Genomic DNA, 11,503 nt, shown 5'->3' with positions numbered 1-11,503 from the left:
CCCCCAGCAGTCCCCAACCCACTCTGCAGGACATCCCTTTCCCATGGAGCTCACAGCCCTGGAGCAGGCAGGTCTGTCTCCAGAGAAGAGATGGAAAAAAACAATTACGGAGGGAGAGAAATGCCTTAACGAAACCAAGGACGTGTTTTGACTGTTTTAAGCCGCTTTCCACCAACCGACTCTGAGCCTATTCGCTCTGCACAGATCTGGTGCTTTTGCTGGACTAAAGAGCTAAAAGGGGGGCAGAAAATAGGGGAAAGCACTTCAGTTTTGGGAAGGACTGTTCATCCTGACTCTTTGGGTTGTTTCTACGGGGTGCTCACCCCACCGCAGTGCAGGGTGGGGGGCTCAAGCCACACACAAGCTGCTCTGTGCCCCCTCAAAAGGGCACCAAGCACCCGCCGACGCTTTCCAGGGAAACCTTGGCTTTGCTCACGTTGCCCGAGGCAAGTTTATTTTTAGAGTCTTAAAAAACTGCTGAGGAGGAAGGAGACAGAAAACCACGTGCGAGGACTCTCCTGAACAGCACCTTCCATTACTGATCCCTCCAAGCATTGCCTGCCCCAGCTGCCAGCTCAGCCCGGTCCTTCCCAGGCTTCTCCGTGTTTCTGGGTCAGGGGAGCGGTGAGGAGGAGAGCCCCGAGCCCGCTGCCATCCCAAGTTATCCCTGTCCCACAGAGCTCACAACCAAATTGCAGACGCTGTGGTGCAGCAAAACAGAGACTCACCAGGGCTGAGCAGAAGTTAGGGCAGGTCCAGGAGCAAAAACAGATTCTTGGTGATGCTCAGAGTAACTAGGAAGACAAAACCCTCACTGTTGGGGTCCCACCCCTTTTGTACCAGAATGCTAATGAAGCTCCTGATGAGAAGAAGCTGTGTCCCCCCCACAGGTAGGGCTCAGAGCATCCTCTGCCTCAGGCAGCAGCAGAAATCAGGTAATGGGCACCAGCTGGCTCTTTGCAGTTTGGCACAAAGAGAAGCGCAGCTCCAGCGTTGGGGCACTGTGGGATCACAAGGACCCTCTGGTGCAGCGGGAGGTGTGAAGCCATTCCCTCCCTCGAGATACCCAGTGCTTCCCCTGTGGCAGGTCGAACATGAATGGGATGGCATTGGTGCATGGCAGAGCCCAGTCCAGGCTGAGGAAACATCAGAGCACGGTTGGTTCAGGTGTTGGGGGGATAAAACAGGAGAAGTAGCACCAGCTCGTGCATCTGCCCCCCGGTCACTGGGGTTCCCTGCTTTGGGTTAGCTCTGCTCCAGCTGCCTGAGCACCAACCGTCCTCAAACAGAAGGAGTTTGAATTAGTTGTTCAACTAATCAGTGGATGCAAATAAGCTTCAAGATGGAGAAAAGCTGATTTGCATCTTCTTTTAACACCCCGGTGTCACTGCACGAGTTTCTGGCTATGGGGGGGCAGAGTCAGACCTAAAATCTCAGCAGAGACCAGACCAAGGCTGCCTTTGAAAGAGCAATTAAATCGAGCCACCTCGTGCTGGAAGGGTGATAGAGGGTCGGAGGCAAAGCTGCTTTTGATGTGCAAATAACCTGCAGCAGCTCTCCCCACCAGCCTGCTCCCCTGCCTTACATCTGCCAGTCCCAACTGAAAACCCAAGGGGCAGGGTGGGGGAAACGTGGCCAATGTTTGCTCTCCTCCCCTCCTAAATGAGCCGACAGCTGGCGTGTGCTTCTCCGAAGGACCCGACTGGCTGACATCAGTTGGCAAAGGGGGATAAGACCCCCGGGCAGTCCTCATTAGTCATTACTAAGAAAAAAAAAAAAAAAAACAAAAAAGAAAACAGCGTGTAAATGCGCTAAGGCAGCAGCTGGGAGATCAGCACGTCCCATTTAGCACCGTACCTGCTGTCTCTGCGCTGTGAAATATTCGCTGTTTGTTTAGCACCCGACGAAGCGCCGTGTCGAGGTGGACACAGATCCCCAAGGCGGCTCATGGCACAGCCCGGCCCGACGCCACGCTGAGGGGCACCCCTTCCTCCCGGCCCCGAGCACCCCTTTGCTTTCCCATCCCGTTTTCCTGGTGAAGGGCTGTGTTCTCGGCTCGGTGCTAAAATAGCTGTGCTGCAAGCCCCAGCCTGCTCCCGGGGCCTCCGGCTGATGAGAGCTGAAGCTATTTTTGTCATTCCTCTCTTACAGGGCACCACGCCAGGCTCAGGCTGCTCGCTACCTGGGAGCTTCTAGTCTCACAGGGAAATCACAGAGATTTCTGCCCTCTCTGCATGTCCGGAGCCAGAGAAGAGCAGGTTTGGGCAGGCCTGGCAAGAGTCCCTGCCAGCGAGGAGCGGTGTGGTGCGGGCAGCCTGGCTGCTCAAGTCCAGGGAGCAGAGGGGACAAGGAATGTTGCCCAAACCACTGCCAGACGTACACGCCTCATTAAAACAGAAGTCTTAGGGGTTTAAGCAGCAACTGAGCCTGAATTAACTCCCCCAGATAAGAGCTGAAAAGCCTCAGCAGGCTGGCGCTGTGCCTGTGAGCACAACTTTCTCCCTTCACCTCACAAAGCCAAGCGAACCAGAGGCAGCCCCATAAGCTCAGTTCAAAAACTCAAGTGAGCGCTACCCGAGCCGGCCACCGCTGCACACGCTGCTGCTTCCCGGGGCTCCGATTACTCCTGAAGCAGCTCTTGCACTGCTGTCTAAATATTCGTTTGCAAAATAATCTTATTTCCAGGTGACAGAGGTTCTGAAACAGCCTCATCCTTGCGGACTGCAGCGACGCTGCCGATTCAGGATCAGCTCGCTCCCGCCGGGCGCGCAGTGCCGCTGCGTGGCTGCCGCGCTCCTTCCCAGCGATTTTGTTCCCAGCCCTCACTATTTACATTCATCCCAAACCTCTGTCTGGCCCAGAGGAGCCACGCTGTCGCCGATGGCTTGCCTGTGCGTCGGAGCTGCTCACCAGCCTGCCCCGAGCCAGAACACGGCTTTCCCCTTTGCTCCCCGCAGCTGCAAATTAGTGGAGCTAAATTGCAGTGAATATTCTTATAATTGCAGGATTCCGTTTGCTTCGCTATGGCCGTTGCAGGTATGTCCTGAGAGGCAGCTGCCTCGCTCTGCAGCCCTTGCCCACCCCCAGGAATGCTTGTTCCACCTTTGTCCCCAAAACACGTCACCAGGATTTCAGGAATTCACTGGACTTTGGAGTTTCTCTGTGCATGAAGTTATACCTGTGCCCTAAGCACAGCCTCCCCCCCCTCAAGACAAAGTGAGTGCACCTGAGGGGGTGAATGGGTAGAAAATCAAAAAGAGTTGGGGCGAGCATTTTTAAGGCATCAGGCATGTTGTTAATGTACTAAATCCTTCTTCCTGCGCATTAACTGAAGTCTTTCAAGCTCTGTGGGACAATCAAAGCCGTTATTAACACTGAGGATGTGGGATTTGTAACTTAGATGTCTCCCTTAGTGAAAAGCACACTGCAGGAAGCAGCTTGGACATTTAAACGAGTATTTTTTAAAAAAAATCCCAAAATGAGTTAATATCTTTACCAGCTCAAGGACTTGTTACTTCTCTACAAGAACAGCTGGAACTACAGCACAGAACACCCAATGGAAGACCCGAGACAGCCTCGGGCTTTTATCAGCCGCAACAAACTCTGGTGACGGAGACGGCGTCGGTGCAGCTCAGCACACCAGGGCACAAAACAGAAGGGCAAAACCAGCAGAAAGAAAAGGTGCTTTCTTCCCGGTTTTCAGCACGTTACGAAGCAGTTTCACATCTCAGCTGCTGCAGGAAGACTTGAAAGTTGTTTAGAGCCACAGAATCACAAAAGCCTCCATTTGGTTCAACACCTTCCATATTTAATTTATTTAGATATTCTCTACATTAAAGTATTCTCATGCCAACACTTCCAACCGCCCATCCTCACCTCAAGAAAAATAATAGACATGACAGAGCTTTAGGGTGGAATGCACTGGAATCAAGTTGCTGTTGCGTCCAAGTTACAGAGAACACTGAACAAACTATCGAGAGAACTGCACAGAGGAGACGTCAGGGAAAGCTGGAATTAGTACACTGGCGTTCAAGTCATGTTTGCACCTTCCCAGACAAGCACTGAAGGCGTTTAGAGAGGTGCAACATGCTTTGGTTAGCTAGACCAGCGCTTAGACTACATTAAGCCTGGGGAAAAAAGCAAAGCAAGCCTGCCAGCACTGGGCTTGGAGCCTCATCTGAACCCATCTGAGAAAAACAACACGGAATCGACTGGCCAAGTTCGCAGTGTTTGGGAACGCCGAGCTCTCCCGGCTCGCCAAATCTGTGCCTGGAGTGCAAACCACAACAGCTTCAAACACGACTCTGGACCCAGTGCCACCTAGAGCACGCTTTATAGCAGAATTCAAAATATCCATTCACACACGGAGTCGCTTCCTCCTGTTGCACCAGTTATACAAGACATCCTTTAGAAGCCGACCTCCCACCAGTACAACTGTGCCATGTGCAAGAGGTTCTTTTTTTTTTTTCTTCACATCTCAGATAATCCCCTTCAGTAGCAGCGCAAAGCCTTGAATTACTCAGTTTTGCCCACCGGGACACTACTGATCTCAGAATGCTTTAGCCCCTGTTTTGTGTCTCTGGCATTTCCAGAGTTCAAAGGGGGGAAAAAAAAAGGGGAGGCAAGTAGGAAGCTTACTCTAAAAACTTCAATTTAAAACCTCTGAGTAATTAAGCCCTACCATGCTCCCTACCGCTGGCCTGTCACCTCTGTAAAGACCCTTTGCTAGTGCAAAAACACCTGGCAGGCCTCCCGGTGTCCTCAGCTCGTGCACACCTTTAAGAATTTTAGCCGGGGCTAAAAACCAGGGACTTGCATTTTCCAGAAAGGAATGCTGTCTCGCATCACGCTTGCCACAAACGAGCCTGGTCCTCAGGCCCAGCAGCGGCGCGTGCCATCTGCTCCACCGACTGCGGGTGATCAGACCGAGCAGATGCTTGGGACAAAGGAAGTCACATTTTCTCTTTCAGGTTTTCTAAACCACGTGCTCCTGGTTTGAAAGCCAAGATTTGCAATTTCTGGTAATCCTCAGACATTCCCTTTGCCTTGAAATGTCTACAAAAGGTCCAGTTGAAAAAAAAAACCCAAAAAAAACCCCACAAGCTTTGCGACAGCTATTGCACATTTGTAAGAGCTGGCCTAAATATTTTCCTGAAGATACAGGCTTTGAAAGAAGGGATATTTTAAAAACTGGTATCAGTGTACATTGGAACACTGGCACAAACGTCACCTATTCTTGGTTTTAATCGGAAGGGCGACAAGTAAACACCAACACATGAAAAAAGGAAACGAACAGCATTTCACAGAGCAAGGAGTTAGAGATGAAGCTGGGGCTAGTGTTTTGTGGTCGAATCTCGAGGATAGAATTCAGCCAGCGTGGTCTGAGGAATTCTCTTCAACATCTCCTTGGGGAAAATTCGCAAAAGCTGCCATCCGATGTCCAACGTCTCGTAAACAGTGCGATTCTCGTAAGGACCTGCGGGGAGCAACCGCAGACTGAAATGGGGGCAGGATCTCACCACCAGGCAGATCCGAGAACGAGACCTTCCAGGTGTTGGAGCGTGCAGTGATGTTCTTCATACCAACACTTACCCTGAGCAATGAAGTTCTTCTCAAACTTCTGCAGAAACTCCAGATAAAGAAGATCGTCTGAGGTAAGAGCTTCCTCCCCAACAACAGCCTTCATAGCCTGCACATCCTTCCCGATGGCATAGCAGGCGTACTAGAAGGGACAGAAACAGAAACGCTGTCGAGTAAATGTTATTTTTTAAGTATGCCTCTGCTTTTCCAGAGAGGTTTCTACACACCAGCTGGTTGGATACATCAGCATGATCCTTCCTGGTCATACCCTCTCCAATAGCGGACTTCATCAGTCGAGACAAGGAGGGCAAGACGTTAATAGGGGGGTAAACCTGGAGGAAAAAGACATTCAACAATTTTGACATTAATACTTCAAAAAGCACAGCATAATCTTGAATATGTTCTAACTGCTGAGGCACACACCTGTCTGTTATGCAGCTGCCTGTCCACATAGATTTGTCCCTCAGTGATGTATCCAGTCAAGTCAGGGATAGGATGAGTAATATCTGTGGGGGAAAAAAAAAAAAGATGGTTTGACAGTTTTCAGACCTTTTATTTCCATTCCAGTGCTGATATGGCAGCTTTTTGCAGTTCAGTGACTTCTGATAAAACGCCATCTGTTAGTGCCCCCCACATATCACTAACTGTTCTTACGCAAGGGTTAGAGCTGTAAGCCCTCCCGATAAAGGGCTGAAGATCAGTCCTGAAGTCTGAAACGAGCAGAACATTTCTAGTGGGGATACAGACAGAGAAGGCAGCCGAGAATTGCAACACTCGAATGGAAACCTAGAGGCCGCAGGATCTCCTATCTTGCTGCGTGGCCAAAATAAGGCAGGTTGCTCTAAAGAAGTCCTTTAAAGTGTTATTTATTAGCAGCACTTGAGAGTAACTCACCATCGTTGGGCATGGTAAGAATAGGAATCTGAGTAATGGAACCATTTCTGCCTTCCACACGCCCAGCACGCTCATAGATAGTCGCCAAGTCTGTGTACATGTAACCCGGGAAACCACGACGGCCAGGCACCTCCTCTCGGGCTGCTGAAACCTGAGGCAACACAGGAAAACGTCTCTGAGAAGTCAGGTCACACAGACAGACCTGGCATTTCCCCTAATTAAGGTACACGAGCGACTTAAAAGTACCTCTTCCTGCAGGTCCTACCAAAATATAGCCACACTAACCCCTGGGAAGAGACGTATGTCACAACCACGCACACAGAGAGGAGGCAAAGCAATGAGTAACTAAAATCCTCGCTGACTAGTTAAGAACACTGTGACGAATGCTACTCGTACCAGCTCAAGCATAAGTTTACATTCCCACTTTATACCCCAAACCCTTTCAGCCAACGCCCAGCAGGCGAGTTAATAAGTGCGTACCTCTCGCAGAGCTTCCGCGTAGGAGCTCATGTCTGTCAGAATGACCAACACATGCTTCTCACACTGATACGCCAGGAACTCTGCTGTTGTGAGAGCTAGACGAGGTGTGATAATGCGCTCGATGCTGAAACAGAACAGCAGGGCGTTATTTATGACAAGTGCTTTAAAGGCTGCAAGGCAACAGTGTGAAGCTACAAATACTTTGCAACAGTCTGAAAAATCTGCTACGCGCACCAGCTGGAGCATCGGCATTTTGTACTCAACTTTGCTGCAAAACACCAACACAAGTGACATCTGGCAGGACACCAGTGAGGCTTCAGCTCCTGGTTTTACTTATCTTCTCAGCCTTTTCCCACCCTGCTCAGTGTAAGGACTTACGTTGGATCGTTGGCCAAGTTCAGGAACAGACACACGTTGTCCATGGACCCGTTTTCCTCAAAGTCCGATTTGAAGAACCGAGCGGTTTCCATGTTCACCTACATCACATTAAGGCATCAGCTCCAGACCAGAGGTTGCCATACTACATTCTGCATCATATTAAGATCTAAACACCTCAGTAACAACCCATCCACAAAGCTCTCTGTATCACGAGGATTCCTCTACATTCCCGAAAAACTGAGTTACTTCTAGAATCCCAGGCTAGAGATTAGGACGCTCTATCCTTTGTTACATTAATTCTGGCCATTTGCATTTTGTGCCGTTCAGTCATTCTATACATTAGACCTACTTAGAACACTTCACTACTCTCAGCACTGTCCTATTTACTACTCAAGCATCACTTCCCACTAATAATATTGACTTACACCCATAGCAGCAAATACAATGGCAAAGTTTTCTTCGCTGTAGTCCATCACATCTTTGGATTTCTTCACCAAGCCAGCTTGGCGACATATCTGAGCTGCAATCTAGGGGGAAAAAAAAAAACAACAACCCACGTTTCAGGCCATCTGTGTATTTGATGCTATTACACAGACCAGAATTTAACTTCGCTTACTTTTAAACGCCAGGGAAATGCAAACCACTAAGTGTTTAGCGAGCAGCTTTCAGTACTCACCTCATTGTGGGGCAACCCAGCAGCTGAGAATATGGGGATTTTCTGACCCCTGGCAATACTGTTCATGCCATCTATAGCAGAAATGCCAGTCTGAATCATTTCCTCCGGATAGATACGACACTGGGGGTTAATGGGCTGACCTGTTACGTTTAAGAGAACACACGTTACTCCATGTGTGTGTCTGAAACCTGATCAAGCCACCGCTGACCTCAAGTGCCAATCTAACGCTCACATCAAAAGGTGCAAATCCCATCACTAGGCCTACAAATCTGAAGACGCACTCAGTCAAACCTGAGCCTTTTGTAGATCCTAAGACTCCAGCATTCTGTGCTTTCAAGAAAAGCTGTCAGGTTATCAGCTTTTCCTCTTCAGAGGTTGTATATTTACTTCAAGGAACAGCTTCCAAGCATTACTGAAAACTGTTGTTTTCTGCTACCTCATCTTCCTGCACTTGTGTAAATTTGATTTGAGTTTGATGCACACTCGTACTCAACCAAAAACACCAGGTGTCCCTGCCCATGGCAGGGGGGTTGGATTAGATGATCTCTAAGGTCCCGTCCAACCTAAGCCAGTCTATGATTTGCCTTTAACTCCACACCAGAAATGGATTAAGAACGTACCCATTATGTCAAGGAAGTCTTCAGCCAAAACAATGGGGCCTCTGTCTATAGGTTTTCCTGATCCATTAAATACTCTGCCTATGAGAAATAGCGATAAAATCAAAACATAAGTTACCACGAAAATAAGTTACTGTGTGCTAAGCCGGCTCACCCCTCAAAGCAAGACGCAAGTACTCACCAAGCATATCCTCAGAGACAGGGGTTCGAAGAATATCCCCGGTAAACTCACAAGATGTTTTCTTAGCATCAATACCTGAAGTTCCTTCAAATACCTGTAAATATGCCACAATTAAATAACACACAAGCACTCACCCACCCAGGAGAAAGGAGTAAGTATTGTGCTCTACAAAATTACACCCTAGAACGCTGCTTCACAGCTTGAGAACTTGATCAGCCACGGGGCAGAAAAGCGAGGCAAGAGCAGCAGCTCGCTCATACAAAACATCACATAAAAACCTACTTTAAACAAAATTCATCGAGTGTATCAGTAGCAGCCAACAAAGCCAGTGCCATTCCTTTGATCTCACGTATTTCCCTTGCCAACAGGGTAAAGTTCTTCAGATAAGAAGAAAGAATATTAAAAAGAAGCAGCTGCTCAGAAGAAATAGCTGCATTCATGCAGCAGAGGAGTCAATCTTGAACCTAATACTGCACAATTAGAGTACGACTCCTTTAATCTAGTGGCAGAGAAATCCATGGGGGGATGTAAATAAAAAATGTCACCGTTTTCAATCTTGTAAAATTATTCACGCCACTTGCAACTAGAATAATTAGTGCTTGGCTGGTGGGGTTTTTTGTTGTTTTTTTTTTTTACTCTACAGGACCAAAAGACACTTGCTGGTTAATAAAATATTTTTCTGTTGCAGCAAGAGCCACTCCTGTCCCCAGGCATACCTGAACCACAGCTTTGGAGCCACTGACTTCCAGGACCTGCCCACTTCTTCTTGTGCCATCAGGAAGAGTCAAGTGAACAATCTCTGCGTACCTGGGAAACTGAGAGTGAGCAAGAAAGATGAAGGAGAGCATTAAAATCCAGAAGAACGGTTACGAAAGAAAAGTTCTCAGTTTCAAGCAAGCTTAAGCTTAGAACCTAGCCTGTTAAAAAAAAATAAATTTCATCATCAGAACTAAACCTTTACCTTAACTTGATCCAAGATAACCAGGGGACCATTCACACCCGACACAGTTCTATAAGCTGAAAAAAAACAAGCCACAAGTCAGGTACTCCCTCAGACCATCAGGAACAACTTATACAAAGTTTTTCACGTTCATTCCTATCACCAGTCTCAGGTTTGCTCAGCTCTGCAGCACTTCTACACTTATTATGAACTTTACAAGAAGGATTAGGTACTGAATTGCACTGCCAGCACTTTTTTGTCACTACTGGCAACGCACCTGAGGTAACATTAATATTGCTGCTTTATTGCCTGTCCAAAAAAAATAAAAATCAATCATGCAAGCCTAAATCTGGGGATAATTTGACTGCCACCAGAAGCACCAAAACGGTACAGAGCTATACAATGTAATATAGAGCTGACGTTTTGAATTAAGAATAAACACTCAACGGCGAGACCTTTAAAAAATGGGGAAAACATCCACAACCTGAGATACAGAAGTAATCGTGGGTGTCAGCGCTGTTCAAGTCCAACAAACAGCGAGAAGACCTTAACATCAACGCTCAGCTTCAAGGCTTGTTTTGTTTTGTTTAACCACAGAAGCATCCTGCTCCCTGACCCTGAACCGCCCCCAGGAAAGCCTGGACTTGGCAAAGCGAGTGGATCTCGTGCAAGGAAGCTGATCGGAGCCTCTACAGTACGGGGTGTTGTTGGGCACCCTGCTAAGAGGAAACCTTGTAACACCTTTCCTGCCTCCCAAGAAAAGGCCAACGCGCTGCACTGTAAAAGGCTGAATTTCACCACCACCAAACTCCTCCCGCTCTTGGGTTATCCTGGTTTAACTTAAGGATCGACACCCGAGATGAGGCCACAGCTCATGTCTTAAACATCAGCAGCTCCAACGTTAGCGCCCCACGGAACTCCTGAGGTACCACGAGCCCAGAACTCATCGCCCCAGTCTCAGCCGAGCGGAAAAGTAGGAAATGGTCCAGGATCCAAGCCAGAGCCCAGCGTCACCTGATCCACAGACACAAGTAACGTTTGAGTCAAAGCTTTATCAGAGTCACAAGGAGCAGTGACCAAAAGAGTGACTTATCCCAGGGAAGGGGAAAATGAGCAAGGGAAGCCGTTTGCAGAAGACACCAAGGCAGAGGGAACAGACACAACTGAGATCACAAATTCCACCAGCACGGGGCCACGGGGAGCTGCCTGGCTCAGCCACCGCAGCCGGCACGCTCACCCGTGCTGCCCAGACTGCCAACAGAGCCGTGTTTACACTTAAACACACAGTGTGAACTGTTGCAATGTAATCTTTTAATCAGCAATGATCAACACCGCATCAGATAAGGTTTGAGGATCACGGGGCGTGTAAGACAGTCTAAGGCTAGGACAGCTATTTCCCAGCTTTACTCTGGTCAAAATGCTGCTGAACACCCTGAGGCACAATGTGTGCCCCCAAGTCAGTCTTTCAGCAGCAGCACGAGCCGGCTGCTCCTTAAGGAGAAGACTCTGCTGCCGAGATGTCGAGTGTTTGCAGCCCGCTGCCTGCAAGAAGTGGAAAATGTTATCTTGAGCAAAGCTTTCCATCCCATGACTGTCTCGTGAGCGCTTCCTCCTCAGCCAGCGGGAAAGGGCTTACGCTCCTCACTTTGTCCACAAGAACATATTTCCTTGACATCAATCAGCATCAATTCCCCTTGAAAGCAGCTCGCCACTGACTCAAAATTCCTGTTTCCAATAAGATCAACCAGTTCCGTGAC

General features: G+C 48.5%; 1 protein-coding gene across 1 annotated transcript; it reads right to left on the bottom strand.

Annotated features, from left to right (window-relative positions):
- Positions 1-5,050: 5,050 nt before the first annotated feature.
- ATP6V1B2 (ATPase, H+ transporting, lysosomal 56/58kDa, V1 subunit B2) lies at positions 5,051-9,823 on the bottom strand (the record flags this gene model as incomplete). Its single annotated transcript, XM_009878610.1, has 13 exons — positions 5,051-5,476; positions 5,593-5,722; positions 5,808-5,912; positions 6,004-6,086; positions 6,475-6,625; positions 6,955-7,078; positions 7,333-7,430; positions 7,758-7,859; positions 8,009-8,148; positions 8,629-8,706; positions 8,807-8,900; positions 9,523-9,621; positions 9,768-9,823. Coding segments are annotated over 13 exons (1,403 nt in total), but the record flags the coding sequence as incomplete, so codon positions are not given.
- Between the last annotated feature and the right edge of the window lie 1,680 nt (positions 9,824-11,503).

Source organism: Apaloderma vittatum, unplaced genomic scaffold (assembly GCF_000703405.1).
Source record: "Apaloderma vittatum isolate BGI_N311 unplaced genomic scaffold, ASM70340v1 scaffold28470, whole genome shotgun sequence".
Lineage (NCBI taxonomy): Eukaryota > Metazoa > Chordata > Aves > Trogoniformes > Trogonidae > Apaloderma > Apaloderma vittatum.
Note: the sequence above shows the minus strand (reverse complement) of the source record. Positions and strands in the feature narration are given on the sequence as shown.